The 22,993-nt window shown below is 31.1% G+C and overlaps 1 protein-coding gene across 1 annotated transcript; it reads right to left on the bottom strand.

Annotated features, from left to right (window-relative positions):
* Positions 1-2,489: 2,489 nt before the first annotated feature.
* LOC113396568 (REPTOR-binding partner) lies at positions 2,490-22,870 on the bottom strand. The gene is made up of 4 exons (XM_026634556.2): positions 22,682-22,870; positions 8,258-8,393; positions 5,104-5,225; positions 2,490-4,265 (listed from the first exon to the last, which is right to left on the bottom strand). The coding sequence occupies exons 1-4, from the start codon at positions 22,730-22,732 to the stop codon at positions 4,158-4,160; spliced, it is 417 nt and encodes a 138-aa protein (XP_026490341.1). The 5' UTR covers positions 22,733-22,870; the 3' UTR covers positions 2,490-4,157.
* Between the last annotated feature and the right edge of the window lie 123 nt (positions 22,871-22,993).

Raw genomic sequence — 22,993 nt, 5'->3', positions numbered from 1 at the left:
CCTTTAATTTTTATGAATTCATTTGACCATCATTTTTATCCCTTCTAAACTAACTTAACTCCTAATTGAGGTGGATTTTATTTTGGTTGTAGTAGTTATTTTGAGGCCTAATACTGTATTGCATTTTCTTGTAGAATTTACTTACAAAAAATTGCAATATAATAATAGTAATTTTTTTTTTGCATTTTTTGTTAATTTTTATACAAATCGATGAGTTCAAAATATCATTCGAATTTTAATCGTTACTAAAGAAAATTTTGAAATTTAAATATCACAAAAAAAAATGTTTTGGCGACTTCCCAAACATTTAATTATAAATAGGATAATGAAATTAGAACACGAAATAATTGAATTTAATTCTAATAAAATCAATTAAACCATTAATATAATTTATTGGGATTTTCTTAAAGAATAAAACAAATCAACATAACTCTGTTTATCTGTTTCATTAAAAAAATTAGCAATATTATCCCATGGAAGACCCTTTGGATATAATTAGAACAATACTTAATTCTTTAATTAAAATTTTCTTAACATAATCGCTAAATTCGGTTTCAAGCATCCTTACATCTGTTAAAGCGGTTTTTTGTCCACATCATAATTTTAAATTATTTATAAAAATCTAAGCAAAATACAAAAAATCATATCCTTAAGTATTCAAGTAAATTATGTTTAAAATAATTCATACGAGGCGGATTGCCGACAAACAATATAATCAAATCAATATAAACGAAAAATAAATGTTAATATCACGACTATTATCCACGTAAAACGAATTCCTTCAACAAACTGTTCCCGAAAACGAATATATACAAAATAAGCGAAAAATTTCAAACAAAATTAATTAAAACAAATATTTTTAGAATATACAAAAAAATCTTTAAGAAATTTCAAGTTGTCTTTATAAGGCATTGTGTAATATAAATTAAGTTTTAAATGACTTTGTTTTGAAGTTTTGAATGAAACAAAACTGGCACACTCACTCAAAAGGAAATATATTGCATTCTGACTCGAAAAAAAAATGTGTTGGTGAGTGGGTGGTACCTCCCCAGTCGGGCCCGCACTAGACCCTACCACCTGGAATACTTATTTTATAATTTTTAAATGACAACAAATTTCGATAAAAATCTACTTTTTTTAATTATAAATTCGCCTACTAATATATTCGTTTTTGAAAACAGTTATTTGTACTTTAAAATTAACATTAAAAACTAATAATTGAACGAAGGAAGTACAAATGAAAACAATCAACTAAATCTAAAATGCAAATGAAAAATGAAAGTTATAAAAAATGGAATCGAAGCGAAAGTAACTTATTCATCGTTACGAAAGAATCTCGAAAAAATTAAATAATTTTAAATAGACAATAAAGATAAATATATGTTGCCGCTACTATTATATCAATCCGAAAATTAGGAGATTTTTTTTTTTACATTTTAAAAGAATATTAATGCGGCAACACTTAATGCAAACAGGTACTCTTAACTGTTAGAAAACTAACCATAACCTAACGAGATATCAATTATAAGATACAATATACTCGTAATTATGAGTTTAATATGATTTAATTTATTAAAATAATAAGAATCTTTTATATCGAACTGACTTATTTCTAGTTTAACTAAGTTAAATTTTAAAAAACTAAGTTAAGAGTTACACACAGTTGTTAAAAGAAAGCAGTATGTTAATTAAAAAAATATAACAGCTATAACTTTGTTAGTAAAGTAAATCTTGGAACCAAACAGTTTTACAGTGATATGATAGAATTTTTACAAAAAAAAGTAAAAATTATAAACAATATTTCAATTAAATCAATGGTTTTTTTATTTGCATTTATTAAACAATAAAAGCATTCATTGTTGGATAAAAGCAACAACGCAATGACGCATGCAAAAAAAAAATACGTAAAAATTATATTTATATGAACGGAATACATACACTATTTGCAATATATATATACATACCTGCCATACCTACATACTAATTTGCTATTTACATCCGTAAGTTTAAGTGAAATAAAAGTTATATTATTTCTTTCCTAAATCTATTTTAAATTCTAAAAAATACGTCATGGTGTGATTTAAAAATTCTAAAACATACAGACAAAGAATTTCAATGAAATATATTTATTTCAATACTATCTTAGCATGAAACTACATTGAACTCTTCCACTTTGGTACCTACTATGTATTTTTAATTGATAATCATTTTACTGTGCAATACGATAAACTTTTTTTTTTTAAATCACACCAACGCTACTTAACCAAAAGCTATATTTTATCACTCCGTTGACGAGTATGTTTTAAAAACGAACTATTTTGATAAAAAATAAAGACGAAAATAAGAAAGTCGCTTACATTATATACCGTACGTACATCACCAGCTCACTCATATTTAACATATTTCAACTACGTATTTCACAGCATTCAAGTAGTAAGCACACGTGGTTTTGCCAATATCATATTTATAAGCGCATATATTTTTATCTGTTTTTAATGTCACTGTCAAAATTGTTGAGAAGCTTTCATTAGTGTATTTTTTGTAATCAATTAACAATAATTATATACTTCCGTTTTATGTTGTAGCATTCTTGATGTTTGTATATCTCGAACAATATGAAAAAACGTTTTCGCCAAATTCGGATAAACAGAGAAAATATTGATATGTGAAAACTTATAATATTTTTTGCCATTTGAAACAATATATTTTTTTCTTTTTAAATACAAGAGAAAAGATCTTATTCTATAAAACCATAAGTGTAATTTCATTCACATCCATATGTTAAATAGAAAATAATAAATAAAAATTGGCGGTGAAGGAAAACATCGTGAGGAAACCTGCATGTGTCTAATTTCAACGAAATTCTGCCATATGTGTATTCCACCAACCCGCATTGGAGCAGCGTGGTGGAATATGCTCCATACCTTCTCCTCAACGGGAGAGGAGGCCTTAGCCCAGCAGTGGGAAATTTACAGGCTGATTATGTATGATTATGTAAATAAAAATTACGTTATAAAATATTAAATCATTCAATAATATAATCGATTAAGTATACGGCTTCTAACGGAATTAAGTTTCATGGAAGAATTCTCAACTAGAGTAAATACGTTTAACATAAAGTCGCATTTACACATTCGCGCGAGTGACTAAGCGAGTAACGCTCGGTTCGGTTTTTTGTGCACGAGTCCAAGGAAATCGATTACTGAGGCGAAGTGGTGTTCACACATTCGATTGTGAACAGACAATCGAGTCACACATATATTTCGCCAAACAATTTGTTAGATGGCGAGACGAAATACGAACAAGCATGTGTAAACGCATAGATTAAAATGTACGATACAAGGAACAGATAAAACAAAACGTATTTAAATTTGAGAATTTTACCAGTGATTCCTTAGTGTAATTAAAAATATTACATTTAAAATAATTATTGAAACCGTATGCAATCTGAATAATTTAGAGTCATCGACAAATAACAATAAAAAAAAAAACACATTATTGCATTACACGTTTAAATCTTGGATATTAAAAACTTGTAGAACAAAAAATTAAATATTTAGACAGACAGAAATTTAACGCAAAACGTTACGACTAAGTTTTTAAAACAAAATAGTTACGAAACATTTTAAAATTCAACATTTAAACGTAGTTTAGTTTTAATATAAAATGTCAATTTATAATGACATTATATTGTTCATAAAAAAAAAACAGCTATAAATTTTCTTTTCCTCTTAGGATATATTAAATTGGTCAAACCAAATATAAACAATTAAACATTCATACCAAAACTATTAATATATAAGAGTTATATACTTGAGACATTGTTTATATAACTATAAATATATATATATATATAAAAGTACTTACTCGAAATGTAAACATTTATTAAAAATAATGAAATTTTGAATTTCATGTTTTTGTTACATTTTAAATGGTATAGTTAAAAATATTACGATTTATTTTAATTTGCACAAGAATATTTGCCAACAATTTTTCATATAAAAAGTAAAAATTAATTCAAATTGTGGTTTCGAAATACGAATTTACTTAAAAAAAAAATAACTTCTGTGATGGCCAGAATTGTGAAGAAGTTTCATTTTAAGTACAGCAGATAAATATAAGAGAAAAGGTAAAGTGTTACCTCTGAAGATATATATTCAAAAAGGTTTGTTTTCCTCTTGCTTCACTACCCCCATTTCCTGGAGCAGCGTCTCGATGCCATCCGGCATACGGCCTTGGTCGAGTTCGAGATTCCATTTGTAATACTGTAATTACATTATGAAACGTTAGGTAAGCGTGAATGGCGAAGGTGAAATTTATTAATGGGATATTTCCCATCAAAAACATTTTCATCTAAAATGTAGCCAAGACTAGACTACATTACTTGCACTAGCAAAAAGTTATCAAATTTTACGTAGAGCCAAGCCTCTCACACCTTAGTCAAAATATGTGGCCAGATAATATATAATGGCTCCTGCGTGATAATGAAAAATTTATTTGATAAAATTTAATAAAACTTGTTCGGTAAATTAATTCTAACCGGCAAAACTGAGTAAAGCAAATGACCCACCATGTTTAGAAATCTGTAAAATCTTTGTCGCAGAGCTTTATCCAAGCCCACCTGGTTAAGTACCATCCATTCATCAGATATTCTACTGCCACATAGAAATAATTAGTATTGTTGTATACATGTACAGGCACAAAGGACATAAGATATGTTCCCAAAGTTTGCGCATTGGCGATGTAGGGAATGTTTAGTATTTATTACAGCGCCCGTGTCTATAGGCGGTGATGATAAAAATTGTTTCAATCAGTAGATACTCAATGTATGAGTACTTATAGACCCAAACTACATGTCTTTACTTGATTTAAGATATTCTGTTCTAATTTTTGAAAATGGAACTACACTTTCCATATCTTTAGAAGCAAGAGCTTGTGATTAAACTAGATTCCTTCAATGTGGTCAAAGACGTCAACTCACTGAAATACTTCAACAATTATTACTTAACAATTAACCAAAACTGTTTTTACTTTTATAAAATATATATTTAAACAACATGACAACACTTTTTTTAATTTTTCCTAAATAAAACCGTATAGAACCTTATCGAGTTCCTTCCTCAGCGCAAGTACTGATCTCTCTCGATCAGCCACCAACTCTTCCAAATACTGGTAACGGAGCTTCTTACGGGCGCGACACTCACGCGCCGACTGCCTGCTGCGTTCTGAAAATATTGACTAATTACTAACTTTTGTTTTTTTTTTTTCAAAATTGACGTTTGAAGGTCATTTGACCATTGTTTTAAGGTCTCCCCAAATCTATCAACGCGGAACCGGCTTAAGCAAAGTGCGTATAACATGCGCATAGAGGATTAACGCATTTCGGCCTTCGGAACAGCAGCGGTTAGCTTACGTTCGGTACTCGCGTCCATCGAACGGTCGTTGCGACGATTGTTCAAGAGTTGTGACCCCAAAATGAATTTGATTTAGATTGGCAATAACAAAAAATGTTTTAGTAATATATTTTTTCGTTTTATATCCATTTTCCGATTTTTTAATAAGAGGAGATAAGGTAAATAGTACATATCCATCATTCAACTTTGCTGATGGTTAACAGTTGCTAACAACGACGCGTAGCCGTCGCTTTTCGACGCTCAACGTAGTAAGCATGCCGACGTGGCAGTCCGGTTACTATCAACGCCGTACGGATGCAAACACCAAAACCGTTTTTCCGTTGGTATTCGACGCGATTAACACCCTTAGTAACAAATGCATAAAACTTTTTCTGCGATTTAAGCCGGATCCGCGTCGATAGATTTGGAGAGACTCGAACACGAAAGTACTGAATTATTAAAGATTTCAGATTATAGTCCACTTGAAGATAATTTAGAACACATTTTCTAACATTCATAAAAATGTTGAATTATCGCAACGTTTGCAGCTTCTATATCAATTATACTATTTCATTTTGAACATTTTTATTAAGATATTACTTATTATATCTTTATTTTACTTTAGTAAACAAAAAGCAAATAAAGTATATAAATGAGCGCACTAAACCGATCGCCCCAGGTACGACCGGACAAAGCGATACGACGTAGCACTTTGTAACACCGACGCACGAGCGTTGAACGTAAATATATTGCAACTACAAGCGAACATAAGTATAGCACTATTGATTTATAAGAAACTACCGTCAGCCGCTAATTCTAAAAGTAAAAAACGAACGAGCTGATAATTCCCCATTGCTGTACATGAAAAGCTAACAACCATATTGATTTTCCTCAACTAACATACAGCAAAATGGTCTTGATGGCATATAAACTTGGCGTATGAATGAGGTAACAGATGTATACAATACTAGTTGTCATCCGCGGCTTCGCTCGCGTAACAGGAGTTAGACGTCAGTTGGTAGGCGTAAAAAATAGCATGTATCCTTCCTTGGAGTACAGCTCCTTGCTTTATACCAAATTTCATCAAAATCGGTTCATAGGTTCGGCCGTGAAAGAACAACATACAGACAGACAGAAAGAGGTAATTTTGCGTTTATAATATTGGGATTGATTACTATAAATGCTCAATAGATTGATATTTGCACGCATTGAAGGTGGATTAAGCTTTTCCGGGTAATTATATCTTACTGTTAGGAAAAATACGAAGCAGACATCATTTGCAATAAAGACGTTGTATACTGTGTGCGTGATAATTAATGATTGTTAACCAGGAGACAGGCTATACGTATACAGTACCGGTACAGTTGGCACTTTAACTACCTGATAAATAATATAGGATACGTTACTAGAGCTTTAAACGCGTGCATCTTAACCGAGGCTTGCGGGTTCAAAGAGAGCAAGTACCACTGAATTTTCAAGTGCTTAATATGTGTCTAGAATTCATTTCGTGTTTGCACGAAAATGTTAAATCTACATGTGTCGGATGAAATTCTGACACATATATTGTGTATTTTGCCCGCATTAGGGTAGCGTGTTGGAACTCGTTTAAATCTTCTCAAATAGATGGTCGACTTAGCCCAGCTAAATTAAGTCGGGTACAATATAATTCAACTTCTATTAACAGTTTCATTTCATTTCGAAGGCAAAAAAAATGTTTTTTTGTTTATTAATTCTTATTTTTAAAATAGGAATGCCTTAAGGCAAAACTTTTGAGAACTGGCTTCTCCAAAGTTGTTCATATTTTTTATAATTGTTATGGCTTTCCTTCGTTTTGGAATACAATTCAATTTCAGTTGTTGTTTCAGTTGAAGTTTAAAAAGTGTTTTAATTATTTTTAAAATAACAATTACTTCAGTATGAATACCTACGTAACAACAACACAATTTTAAATTTATTAACATAGGTACTAACTGAACTCTACATTTTTTAATTTTTTTTTCGAGCGTATTTCACTTCCACGTACTATCGGGTTGCCAATTAGATCTATAAGAAACATTAAACATTCCTTAGATAGCCACTAACCTATAGAACTAACATGTTATGTGCCTTTTGCCTGTAGTTACACTGGCTCAGTCACCCTTCAAACCGGAACACAACTATACGAATTATTGTTGCTTACCGGTGAAATATATGATGAGTAGTACTTACCCAGACAGGCTTGAACAAAGTCCTATCACTTAGTATACTTACACACCGTTTTACAGATTACAAACTTGGGACATTGACAACACGATATACCTACATATAAATATAATCTCATGGAGGAGCTTCTTATAATACATTACATCTACTTTGTTTTAAATTACCTGGCGTTGCATCACCTTAACCTCTAAACCGTTCAAACGAACAGTATGACGATTGGTACTTATGTACATTATACATATATACACGACGATACAGGTACGATAAAAACGGTTTCTACTAATACATTATGATTTAAAAGTAATGTCCTAGCGAAATAAAAAAAAAAATTAACCAAATAACTATATCTAGCACATAAGTAGTAGATACTATAGTGCCCAGGTATGTGCAAGCACAGTTGCAATATCAAAATCAAATGGGGCAGCCGACCAAACCTAATAGATCAGGAGCACGACCAACGAATTTACGCGCTACATTGAAAAATTATTCGTACTTATTTTTTATGATTATTAAAAAATGTTTCGCTTTAGCAAGACTTAACATATTTTCGTACTTGTAAACCAGTCTATTAGAATAAAAAAAAAACAATATCCTTAAATAGCTTGTAAATTCAAATCCTTGAAGTAGTTCATAGATCAAGTATTCAATAGACTGGTACTCACCCAGTTTAGCCTTCATGTCCTGCTTGTCGAGTTGCGCCTTTCTGCCGGGTCTGCGGCCGCGCTTGCCACTCTCCCTCCTCTCACCCCCCTCCGCACCGGACGCGCCTGTTGACCCGTACACCCCGCCCAGGGATTCCTGTCGACCGATTGTTATGACGTAAATACTTCAGCAGTCAATATAGTATATAAAAAAACAAAGTCTAACAAAAAAAAATCGTAAAAATATTTATTGAAATAATTCATTTAATATATTAACAGGTTCATTTTAATGAATTATATTTATCTAGGAATAATTTTATACGAATTAGTAAATTTGTCTATCTTCCGTTTGAAAAAAACTAAAAGAAGAAAATGGAGAGTTCATTTTTTTTAATAAACGAATTATTTGACGAAAATTGCTGCCAAAAACCACTGCCAGCTGTGTCAAAGATTATTGCAGAAGACGCGAAGAGTATAAATACATTTATATATTTTTATGAATTGTTTAAATTAATATAAATATCGCATCAATACATACCATACAATATATATCATTACACGAATGAAAAATGAAATCAGCTAAACATTTAAGACGTTTAAGATTTGTTCATCACAAATTTTTAAACATATTATGTCAAAACCAATGAAGTTTCAATATACAATGAGCTATTAACAGTTTCGCTTTGACGAACTAAAAATAGATTTGTACGTTTGTTACAAAAGATTGCCAAGCTGTTCTTCATCCTATCTTTATTTTACGAAATGTTTAATTAAACATTGAGAATTTATTTTAGTATGTATATTATAAATATTACTTGTTCAAGTAATGTACTAGTGTGTGAACAACACACGCGCACGCACATCTGGGTCCTTCGATCTTTGCTGAAAACTGTTGAATGAAGTGAACTCTACCGAGGGGCACTCGAAATAATACCATCAGAAGCAAACGCATGCAACCAGAACATCTTAGTGTTTCAGAAAATAATCTCTACACTAGAATTGAATGAGTCAGATCGTAGCAGACTTGTAAACGTGATAAAGACTAAGCAAACTTTATGAGCTAATAAAACATGCTAGATAAGTAATTGCGAGGCGCAGGTCGATGGCACCGATGCATCGGACCTCGTATGCTAAATGACATTCACTTCGGTTATATGATAAAAGAAAGTCTACACACTAACCCAGTGAACTCGTTTTGTTCTGCGTTTGATTAAAAAGCAATTATTTTTGTAGGATTTACAATTTCATACGTCGGTTACATACACTCGCCAACTCGACTGGATCTCTATCTGATAACCGAATCCAGTACATCCGTCGATACTGTTGGTTAAATATTTTATTGCCATCTTATGATTAGTTATACATTCCTATGACATGTTTTTATGCTTTCAAAAGTGGACAATTTATTTTAATACATTAAATAAAATTGTAAACATTAACTGCCTAAGTACTCTACTCCGCAGCTTGCGCACGACAGTATAAATCGCTTGTGTGCGCCTACAAACTCTAATCTCAAGGCAGAGTCTAGTACTCGCACTAAAACGCTGCAAAAACCAGTAGGACGAATATAAAATATACGTACATAAACAAAACCGATACACTAGCGCGAACTCAAACTTCAACAGCGATGCTTTACTTGATAGGAAGACGAAAAACTACAAACGCGTTTTTAAAATTCCTTCAGAGCACACAACAGATCTTTTGAATAGTTGACCTAGTAGTAAAACGTGTAGAGTATCTCGCAATATGCTGTAAAATTCATAGACTTGCGTATGAACCGTTTACTTAAAACCTTATGTTAACCTTACGTTTATGTTAGTACCTTAAGCAAATATACATACGTGTACAACATCAAGTCTGATGTATTCACTTACATTACGGATAAAATATGTTTAGAAGCTATCCTTGGCACGCTGTGTACACGAAGAAGTACGAAGTATTCCGTGACTGGCATGTAATCATCACGTTTCGTTTATTAAAAAATCGCAGTTACAGAAAAATTTATTAATGTAACAGCCTTTAAAGTAAATAGTCACATCAGAAAAAGGTGCAACTATGTTTGTTCACTATCAGATAAGGTTAATTCGCAGCAATATACTAGATGTACTTGGTGGTAGGGCTTAATTTAAAATAAATTTAATTAAGATAAATCTAATCAAATTAAAGAAAGTCTTAGTAATTACTATTTAAACAATACTAATATCACGTTTGACCTATATTAACGTAGGCTACCCCTTGGACACACCTCCCCCTGAGTCCTATAGACTGAATCCGCCACGCTTTTCTCTCGTTCTTCAACTCGTTACGAATACACACATAACCATCCGCAAAATATTATTATTGTGTGTGACCTAAATTAGTGCATTTAATAGCGTGCACATTTATAGTCGATACCATTTACAAACACTTTTTTTCCAATCCAATTTTAAAATTGCAAGCCTAAACCGCAATTATGATTTACTCATAGATACGTATAGCATATTCCAATGGCAGTAACTAAAAAGATAAACAAACCTTTAATTTAAGTATTTCATGCAATTTACTAATAACTTAACTATATTGTACACTACTAAGAGTTTATGATAAATATATATTTATTTATAATAGAACACTGTTACATTTAACTACTTATTTCCACTTTAATAGTACTTCAAAAATTCCGATAACAGTTTCGTCGACGTTCAAAACGCCATTTTTTCGCAAATCCATAGAGAATATCATAGATTAATCAAGATCTCAACCAATGATAATGTTTATTTGACTTTTCCTCTTATGGTTGGAATACGAGTAAAAAGTAAGTAATTTCTTAGAGAACATAGAGTTTAGGATTTAGGACTTCATAGTTGACGGCGGATAATCTCAAGGGAGCAAGTCCATAGGAGATTATAAAGCACAAATGTTTCCTCTATTCCCTTAATCTAATTACGATCTGATGAGACGGAAATCCGATACGACCGAAATGAGTTCAGGCACAGGACTAATAGCCTATTGTGCTTTCCGAAGCACATTTAAACACATCCAAATAAAGACTGCTAGTGAGAAATTATCAACCGAAAACTCAAATAACTTTTTATTGGCTTACTTCGTTTTTAAACCCACGATCTTAGGATCTACAGCCATATAAGTTAACTACAACACCAGCGATTTCAAATTGCACGATCATGCAGTCATCGTAATTGGTAATTTTTATAGGATATATAATGCGACATATAACGAACTTCGTCAATTGTGAGATTAACATAGTTACAAGCAAAAAAACGTAAACCAAGGTAACACATTATGTTAAACAAAGAATACGGTAATCAATCTACATGTACCCAGATCTACTTCAATGACGCACACATACGCGCTTATAGTACTTTTTTTAAACTGCGTAGTCAGTAAAGTACTCTCATTTAGAATTCGTTTACATTTACACACATAAATAATAGATTGAACAGTAATCATTTATAAATTCTCGTTATTACTTATAAATACATGTTTGAAATACTAAATTTGAAAATTAATTACTCTGACGCTTTTAAAATAAGAATTCAAAATATTGTCTCTGTGTCCTATTTTTTTGTTGTATGGTAAACGCAATAGTGCAATTATATAAAGCCATAGCTACCTAGGTGTATATCTTTCAATGGCGTCGCGTGAAAGTATCAATGACGACACGTTTTAGACATTGAACATAAATAATAACTGCGTAGATTCATTTAAAAGAAGTAATACCTCATATAGGTCATGAACGAGATCAAGTTTCCATTTTCAAATGAAATATGATGACTTTCAATTTGAAAAAAGAAGACAAATTAAGTAAATACGAATTAGTATTCACTTTTAAAAAAAAAACTTTTGAATTCGAATTTCAAAACTATAAACGCTTAATTAAACATTTTAAGAAGGTAACATAAGTTTGATATAAATTTCCAAATAATGCTCATATAAAAATCCAGTCATAAAATGCACCATGACATATAGATCGCATCGCATATAAACGCATATATTCAAACCTTGAAAAATAACACGCAAAAGGCTCACCAACGTACATTATCAAATCATTAGTACATTTAAAGATAAGTAGGCATAATACATACTACCACGACCAATAACAAAGTACCTAATATTGAACACTATACAAACAATAAAAAAAGACCCCTCAGTGGTCCAATCGAATTCACCCGAAATCTTAATGTTCAATAATAATAAATCAAAAATGTATTAAGAGATACAAACTTACCATAAATCAATTTGAATAATAGTTGTGCGTCACATTAAATCATAAAGTTACTGCGTTCGAGCGATGGAACCTTCGGGCGCAGTTGCAAGTGTGTTATTGATTTTAGGAAACTAGGGCGGGGCTCCAGACTAAAAAAATGCACAGATGCAAGAGCCCGGTGAACTATCAATTACTGGAAACACCGGCGCGCGCAGGTCTATTTTGTACCTAGGTATCCTGGGTCAAGTACTGTCGTTATCACAAGCGTTACGTATTATTTTATGAAATATTAAAGTAAACAGACAATATTTATTTTACGAGTATTTGAGATAAATTTGATTATATTAAGTTGTTGCATTCGTAAAGTTACAAACAATATTATGTTATAAATAAAAATGAAAGAAACTATCATTTAGTTAAAATTCATTTCATAAGTAGATGAGCTTCAAATTATAAGTCTTTTTAACCCGTCAGTATGGGTATCTATACTTGCAGCGGGTAAAATTGCACTTATCAGAAAAATATACGTTGTTGCAATATGTAACTGTTTTAATAACGAATGTACTTTTATTGAGCGGATCGGACATGTAGTGCGCATTTTCAATAACGCACCATAAATAAAAAAAATATGTTGTGCATTAGCAAAGAATATATTTTACTGAAAATTTATGAATCACTGGAGGCCACGCGTTGGTCTTTGGTCAGTTTATTTTTATTTCACAGTGACATTATAGACTTTAATGAATATACCATACTCAAGTCATGATATTTTTTATGTGAATATTTATTAGGTAAATGAATTTGTAAAGTTCTCTAAGACGTACAAAGGACATTTAAAAGTTTGTTTTTTTTTTGTTTTCCTACATACATTTACTATACTAATTTACACTAGCTACAAAAACAAACACTATAAATACAAAGAGCAAAAAAAAATCCTAGTAAACTTGTAAAGATATCACTCATTGATAGCCGTGCATATTTTTACTCTATATTCTCGTCAGTGATAATATTGTTATTAAAATTGCATGCAACAATGTTGCTCACAATAAACATTTCAACAAATACGCAGTTCGTTGTTTCTCAGTTAGCAACAAAAGGCCGGCGATACCGACCAAACTGCGTCGTTAGCTCGCGTCAACCGATGATTTTATGCGGCGTAGTAACTGTCAATGCATAACCTAAAATATACAATATTCGACTATATTTTACGCTGTATACATGATACCTTATAATACCGGTCGCATCAAATCACTGTTATAAAGACTTTTTCACATAAGAATCTTATAAGAAATCAAATATTACTCACAGTTCGTCGGAATAACCGGGCGTCGTGACCGCTTCAGAGACTGCCTCAACACACACTGACGGAGCGTTACGTAGAGCGAGCGACCGCGCGCATTTAAATTGTATTCTTTTTTTTAAAAAACATACTTTTGAACGATGGCGTAGCGAAACGCAGTTTTACATTGCATGCAGTAAACGAATGGTTTAAACTTTAGATGTGAGAACGCACAACGAGAACGAGTGTGGTGTCGCAACAGCGTATTGTACTCCTCCCCACCTTGAGTTAATGTGACCTTATCGTTTGGCTGCACTCAGTAACAGCTATTGCATTTTATAACTATGATTATATATAGCGGTAAATTAGGGAATGTTGGATTTATCAAAAAAAAAACAATCGATCGAATCGATCGATCCTTCAAATTTCCTAAAGTACATTAAATTTAAAAAATATTAAAGTGATATCAATGTGAAGGACAAATTTGAATTTCTTGGGGAGTCCTTGTCCAGAATAGTATGCTTAAAATTCCTGTGCACAAAACTAAATTTTATTATCACTTATTCACTGCATATAAAAACGATATATATATATATTTAATAATACAATGCTATTAGAAGTATAATAAGTTCTAAGCATTTTTCTGTATAATCGCTACAAGTTTTGTGAATACAATAAAGTACAAATAAAAATAAATGCATGATAATTATGTTCTAATTACCAACAGTATTTAAAACGGGATATTTACCATGTTTTTTATTTTTATTTGGTGGAGCTCGATATATCGACATTATCTACGAATGTCTTGTTCACGAAACTCGTGAAGTCTCGCTCCACCAAATAAAAATAAAAAACATGGTAAATATCCCGTTTTAAATACTGTTGGTAATAAAAATAACCATGTTAATTTAAAATCTTATATGTTCTAATTAGTTTGGTAAAGCTTAAAGATATATTATTGCTAAAAAAATTATTTCAAAACCTATTATCAATAATGTTAGCTGCCTATCATTGTTTATTTTACCAAAACGTGTTACGATCGAATCGATCTTCCTCGTTAGTGATAATTTTTAGCGTCGCAGGTTTTTACATGTGTAATAAATATACTGAGTACTGATACACCAGCTGCTTAGGTCATACCGTGTTTGTAAGTTTGCTCAAAACTGGCATTCTTTTATTCTTACGCAGAAACAAATCGAACCTGTTTGGGTGCACACATAGCAGACCCCTTTATTTTTTAAGCACTATTTACCATTACTATTATTAATATCACTTATTCGTGTTGAACAGTTAAACTAGGTAAATATTAGTTCATTTAGCAAAAAAAAAAAACGATTCTTTAAGTAGCTTTCTCGAATTGTCTCAATAAGAAATTCGATTTGATTCTGTGCGTAGTCTCCTCCAACCGCGCCTCACGCTTTGCACCAGTTAGCACGAAAAAAAACAGCCAATTTAGCTTATGTAAAAGTACAAGTATACATCTACAGAAGCATACTGTATGAAAAGTACGCACAGTACGAGTAAACTATACGAGTCGTATGCTATTGCAAATTTTATGCTTCTCATGAAGCATAGCCGCTAAAAAACTACCGGTACCCTCTACGTCTTTCCGGGGAGTTCCAAGGCTCATACATACGCGACCCCTCAAAACATAGATCTTTTGAGGATCAAGATGAGGTTCGTTAAATATTTCTATACGAAACTATAGAATTTAGGATTAGTTTATTTTATAAAATTGTTATTTGGTGTTATTAAGCTACTACGAAATTAAGCTGTTTTTTTTGTGAACCCGAGAGCGTCTACAACTGGTCAAACAATGAAGAAATACAAACATATACAAATATCAAGTATGCAAAATATTCTTGTAACAATGTATGTTTTTAACGATCTCACAATAACCATATAATTAACAATTATATGATTTAATTATATTCGTACTAAATAGTAATTATAGTACATACTATACTACGACCCGTCTGACTTTAAGAGTAACTGCCTGTAAATTTCCTACTGCTGGGCTCCCTCCCTTTAAGGAGAAGGTTAGGAGCTTATTCCACCACGCTGCTCTAATGGAGGTTGGTGGATACACATGCAGCAGGATTCCGTTGAAATTAGACACATGCATGAATTATAAACACAAATGATAAAAATTCAGTGATGCTTGGCCAGGTTTGAATCCGTAATCATCGGTTAAGATCGTTCTAACCACTGGGCCATCTCGCCCGACTCCGCACGGGTGCAAATCATTAATAAAGAAAATCAAATGACATAAATATAATTTATATCCTCTAGCAATCAGAAATAATATAACTTTCTACCAGTGAAAAATCTTTTATAATTGGATCATAATTGCGGCAAAATTATGAAACTTTATTTAAATGAAATCTTTATTGTCAAATAGCACACATTAGTTCAGTTTGAATTGGAGTTTGTCGATAACAATATACTTGATTTTTTATTTAGTTTACGTTTTTAATTTTTTTTTCTTATACAGCCGTAGAATCGCTCTCTAACCGGCCAGTAAGTTTTTCCGCTATCAAAAACTAATTCTTTGTTAAATTCTAACAACTTAGTTAATTGCAATCAAGAATTCCCTTTATTTTTCTGCACATGGCTGCTGCTGGAGCTGTTCAAAATGAGACCACAACCGATTTTTTATGTGCAGCTATCGTCCCATAATCACTGGGACAAAAATCGGGTTACGCTATTAATATATAAGATGACCTAGATGGATGGATGTAGGGATGACCCTCAAACAGATCATCTTATGAGATGAGATGTCAAGGGAGTTACTAAGGAAATATCGTTCGTATCCTAGTAACAACTAGAAAGAAATGAATGAAAGAGGAAAACATAATGAGCTGTCCCTTAATATATAAACAACATTTAAATTGTATCGTTTTTAATGTATTTTCTTTTTATATTCATCGCAGTATGTTGTCTGCACCGTGTTATGATTCAAATAACAATAAAATGCAGTGTTCATCTAAACTAAAATAATACTTTTACCTGTATTATTTTATTACTTAAAATCGATAATCACTCTGGAAAATGGGCCATCTGATAGTAAGTAGTCACCTCCGCCCATGTGCATTGGTGCTGTGACAAATGCTAACCAATTCGTACATCGCCAATATGTCTCTTGTGCCTGCATTTAAACCTTCTGCATTTAAATTATTGTGCCTTCAAACCGTATTGCTGTTTGGCAGTAGAATCAATGTGAGTGGAAGGAACTACCCAGTAGTTTAGAAGTTACGACATCATTGGTATTCATTACATGGGACGCTGTTGGGACAACAGTGTGGTGTAAATTGGATATGAAGTTACAGTGTTTCCTATTTACTTCGAAATATCTAATACATGTTGATTTAGGATTTACGCACAAATCAATTTTCTTCTAGGATATGTTAACCAACGGACTATCATGTAGCAAAAAGGGTTTGTTGATTATTTCGTTCAAAATTTCAATCGCATTGCTAGTGGTTAATTTGATACAAATTGTTTTGTCCTCATCAACTGGGTGTAAAACTTGTGCTAAGACAGATAGGATGCGAAAACAGACCAGATTACCAATCGGACAGTTAGAAGATATTGCACAAAGTAAGACATTTTTCTTTAACATCGAGCCCAAACGAATCATTATTAAATTAAGCACATCAAAATCCTAATGGCGCTTGGACTTGGATTCGGATATTTAGTCAAAATCCATTAAACGATCTCGATTAAGGCTTTCTCGGCGTCGACTTATTAAAATTAATAATTATTAATGAATATTTCAATTGCAAAAACGATTCTCTTACAATTGTAAAATAATCAGTCATATTTGTTTGTTACGTCACGTCTTAACTACTTAAACGATCATAATGAAACTTTACATTCGGTACATAACTCCTGACCAGCCCCCTCCCTCAACTCACATGCGGGCGAAGACGAGGGCGGAAACCAGTATGCATAATATTTTCAACGTTTATGTCTGACAAATTATAGTTGGCACAATTGCACACAGACAGTATTTTATTCAACAAAAACTAAAATCAATAAGGAATAAGTCGCATATAGTTAACGCGAAGTGCGTAGTAAATGTTAAAACACATATTGCGCAGATGCGAGGTCTAGGTCATACCTGAAAGCCAATGAGATTTTTTTTCAAGATACAAAAAACATACAACGTTCGTTTTAAAATTCATCGTTCAAAATATTATCCTTCCCGCTGAAATGTTTATTTGCGATTGAAATATAGTCATTGTCAATGGCAAAAAATTTACATCTCTGAATATTTCATATACATATTGCAGGTAAAGACATACTTATAATAATATTATAAGCTTTATGTTTACACTAATCTCAATAAATTCCAATATTTTTTATGCAGTCAGCACAGCGCTGAATATAGAAACAAGATGGCCGAATACTTAGAACACGAACTATTAACCGATAATTGCGGTTTTATACAAGCGTCACTAAATTTTTAATAACCCAGAAACGTCAACTAACCTGACAATATGTTCCAATATTTAGTACTTTAACACATTAGGTATGTATAAAAAGTTTACATTTACAATAATTCAATACGCAATTTTAGACCGCGAATTGTTATTCTACTGGAAAATCTAATAATATATTATTTTTTTAACAAAATATATTATATTTTACTATATGATTTATTAGTAAATATTTAATATGAACATTAAGTAATTGGTCTCACGGTATGGTAATAAAATTTAAAATAAAATTGTTGTAGCAAAACGAAATACTATATTTGATTTAGTGGAATAACGCCGGCGGATGAACATTAAGCTTAACTGTTTGTTAGTTTAGTTGTTTAATAACTGTACATAAAATGTTTCTAGAAGTTGACAAAATACCTAACCTATAACTTTAATCGGGTTCCAAAGACAATTGTCTCAATGGAACGTAGCTTAAGAGAACACTGAATCAAAAAGATATATGTTACTTGATGACTTGCAAAATATAATACGCGATCGTATATTAATGAATGATGATAATCATTTTTAGAAACACACTTGACACTGATATGTTTGTTTTTGATTACATCGCATCATCAATCATTATTCTAAAAAGCATCAGGACTACTAGTAATGTTTTGAATCAGGTGGACTGACAGTCAGCTGAATTCGAATCTATAGCCTAAAACAACTTTAAACTGATGGCAACGTTATATGCGATAAACTAATGACTAACTTTGCTTGGAAATAAAAATAAAACACTCTAAAAATTGTGCTAACCTTTTTTTCAAAACGTTATCAATTTCTGTCATGTGTAATATCATTATAATATATTACCAAAATTATTGCAAAAATAAAGTACTGGATTTAACCAAAAATGGAATTAGCCAAGACTGGTAATCAATAAAATATTATCAACTGTTTATTAATTAAATAATAAGGTCATACTTAAATTTGAACTGATGTAAATAACATTATTTTTTATGAGCATTCAATAATATAAATTTTAGAATAATTAAGATGTATCCATTTTCTTCACTCATAAATACATACCATTATTTTGACTACTGCTATGCCAAAAAATATAAACTTTCATAAATGTGTGTATTATACGCACGTCTCCAAAGAGCATCAAAGATTACAACTACGTAATAGAAGTACCTTAGTTAATGTTTACAGCATCAACAAGGGGGCGAAGGTTAATCTTTTATCTCGAATGCTACAACTTCTTGACAAATAACTGATTTAAAATAGAGTTTAAGATAAACAATACAATAATACAATAGAATTCGTAGACATAAAGTAATCCGCTCAAAGATTCCTAAACGAGGTTACTAGTTACTCCAGAGGCCGATGAACACACTCATCACTTGAGTGTTCTTCTTTTTGGATTGGAGATTGCATTTGGTGCTATATGATGATTTTTCTCTTTACATCTCATGTGTTTCTACTTCTGTAAAACAATTTGTTTTTTCATGTTGATAATATAGATAGTCTTTAGATTTTTATTTTATCCAAGGTACAAATGATAAACAACGAAACATTTCGACCCTCACTAACTTTTGATGAAAACTCCGTCATATTACCCTATTTCACTTAACAGCGTTTATACACTGGTGCTTTAGCACGCAATATTATGAATCGACAAGAACAATATTATGTAAATATGATAAGAAGGAATGATAAATCAGCAGCATGCAGATACATCGGTGTACGAGTAGCTCAAGCAGGGAACTAAAAATATACATACATTGTAAATCCCACTAAATTAAACTAATAATAATAACTGTGTAAAAAAATGAACATTCTATTTTCGTACAGCCCTAACATCCCGGACTTCATATTGTTGAAGGCTCGTCTAGAAGGCCCGCCCACTCATTAATTATACTACCGCCAAATACTACTTTGTATGACTATGTTCCGGTTGATAATGAGTCAATATAATTAAAAACACAAGGATAAAGGAATAAGACCTCAGCCTCTTTAATTGGCAGTTCATTGATAGTTTAAAAAACACTTCTAATTAATTTATAAAAATAAATATATATGCCAATTTCTAAGGATCTTTGTGACCCTATGATCGAAACATCTGATTTACAACGAATAAAAGTATGTAAACAAAGAATCAGTTCCATGAACAATAAACGATGTCGCATTGTTATTTGAAAAGTAAAGTTTTTATTGAAGTTAGTTAGTACTTGCAAGTTTTAAAAAAATAGTATAAAAAGACGTGCGGAGTTACGGTCGAAACGTACTAACATCTACTTAACGTAATCCTTGCGTATGCTCATACACGAAATGGCATCAGCTGTTATTCTCGGTGAGAATGTTTTGTCTGTGCCGTTGCACATCTGTATTATTCGAATGAATCATAAACATCAGCTATATGAAAATCTAATCGATTTTATAAGATTATCTATGATTTGTTTGATCGCAAATACGTCTGTGATTGTTTGCCAAACGTCTGCCAGTACATATGAACACACGTGTTTAGCTGTGTTGCCATGCTACGTGTTAGTAAATAAGAACCTACTTAAAACAAACGACGAATTATTAAGTGCTCTAGATTATTTTATTTCTAGATTTTTTTCCAATAAAGGTAACTTGACTATTGTATCGGAAGAAGAGAAATAATATTTTTTATTTAAGTATTATTAATCTCAATTTAAATTACTTACTGCCATAATTACAATCAGATGTTATCCACTAGTTCACAAGAACCTAAACTTGATGAAAATAACTTGACTAGTGTGAAATATTTATGTAGGATAAACAGGGACAGCTCCCAGTAGAGTGTTTTATTCCCATGTATCCGAAACAGATTTTTGCTTTTGTAATACAATATTCAATGAATTATCTTAAAATAAAACTTCAGTAGAATCAAATCAAAATTTAGAATTGCCGTGTGATAGTAATAATTAAACTGAGAGCTTTTACTAGTTCAAATGTAAATTTCCTACCTAACTTATTAGAAAATAAACTCAGTAGTTGTTCTCATAGACTGATTAATTTTACCCAGATTCGAAACATTTAATAAAAATTAAGTGTAACAAAAAACAATACTAGAAGTAGTACTAACATGTCAACAGTGACATCTAGTGTGAACAAGACAAATGATTTCCTTCAACAAAACAAACAAAAAACGCCATCTATGTATTGGAACTTATGATATTTCTATCAGGAAAATAGTCCAAAAATAACATTAAAACAAAACTGGAAATATAATTATATGTCAATACGCTTTGCATTTGCTTTGTAAAAGTTATTTTTACATTACTAATATTTAATTGATGAATAAAGAATATCTGTTGATTACAAAAGTTTTCGATCAATTTAGTTCGAATAACTTAAGAATGATAGTTGAAAGTTCTCAAGAGAGAGATCTCATCTATTTAGCATGTTTGTTTCAATAACCCTTAAACAATACAATACATAGTCAATGTCATGGACATGCTGTCTAAGAATAGAAACATATACAATTTTACTAAAAAATGAAGAAACTATCAATATTGTATATTTGTATAATTTAGCACAATTTAATATATTTTATATCAAATATCTATTCAAATGTATCTTATAGATTATACTACGACTAGACAATTTCCTCAGGCCTAAGGATGCCTTGTAGAGGTCACTTTATAAGTGATAAGACCACATTGTCTAACATTTATTATTACTAAAACTTCTTTGGTATAGCGTACACATGTATTATACCTCATGATTATGACTTTCTTGTAATAAATTTAATAGGGCATGCATTTTCAATGTTATTTTTCATATCAGTTTATTTATATACTTAGTTAATTTCTAAGATATATCATATTTCATTCAATCTTCTATTTTAGGTTTTCTGATATCACTACCATCTACATCAAACCACTTCATATAAGGTGCCATACTGTATAATAAGCATGTACATACATTTTTTTTGGTTACATAGACAATTAATTTTGGATAAATACTTTTAAGGTACAAATTAGAAATTAGGTAGGAAAAGAATTATATCAGACTTTTATCAAATGTATTCCAAGATTAAATATAAATAAAATAGAAACACTTATTTAAATGGTAATTCTTTGTCAGGTGTAAGCTGATAAAATATATTTTGGACTGATTAAAAATGGTTGTAATGATATCATGTTATAATTTTTAATATTCAAATATAAAACATTAAAGTTAAATATATATAATCAATTAGTAAAAGCACCGTACATTTTAAAAAGGTTGATGAAAATCTTAAATCTTATTGTGCAATACTTCTAAACAGAATAATTACACAAATGTCGGACGGATATTTGATTGAACAAGGAAATGGTGTCAAAAGCAAATAACTAAAGAATTGATTTCGACAACGAAATATCTGATAATATGTACATATTCGTATTTTTACTCATTCCATTATTCTAATCTTTAATAACATTTTCATTAAGACTTTACAATAATAAACACCATTTACAAAATCATAAACAACTTTGACAAAGGAAATTTGAACTTACATTGTGTGATTCCTCTTCCAAAACAGCCATGGTCTCAAAATCAATATTCATCGTATTATATATATCACTTAAACTTGTTAACCCCAAAACAGAACGTCTTATCTAAATAAATAAGAAAAACAGAAAATATATCAAAATATTAAAATCCAACAAACGTATTGTTTACAAACTGGCAAGGTCATTTGACATATTTTGGTAACATACGTCACGTGACGTCATATTGATCTTTTAATTATTAAGGCTTAAATGTATCTAAAAACAAAAAATGAATAAAAAACGTAAGGAAAATACTATAATGTAAACAGCTAATAA

Source organism: Vanessa tameamea, chromosome 22 (genome assembly GCF_037043105.1).
Source record: "Vanessa tameamea isolate UH-Manoa-2023 chromosome 22, ilVanTame1 primary haplotype, whole genome shotgun sequence".
NCBI lineage: Eukaryota > Metazoa > Arthropoda > Insecta > Lepidoptera > Nymphalidae > Vanessa > Vanessa tameamea.
This window is presented reverse-complemented; position numbering and strand designations above follow the sequence as displayed.

Excerpts from the sequence above, each read along its gene's own strand:
- LOC113396568 (XM_026634556.2), bottom strand. The coding sequence starts at position 22,732 with ATGAATATTGATTTTGAGACCATGGCTGTTTTGGAAGAGGAATCACAC. Across the intron at positions 8,394-22,681 it reads TGGAAGAGGAATCACACAAT|GAATCCCTGGGCGGGGTGTA; the intron begins GTAAGTTCAAAT and ends ATCGGTCGACAG. Across the intron at positions 4,266-5,103 it reads TGAGGAAGGAACTCGATAAG|TATTACAAATGGAATCTCGA; the intron begins GTTCTATACGGT and ends ATGTAATTACAG.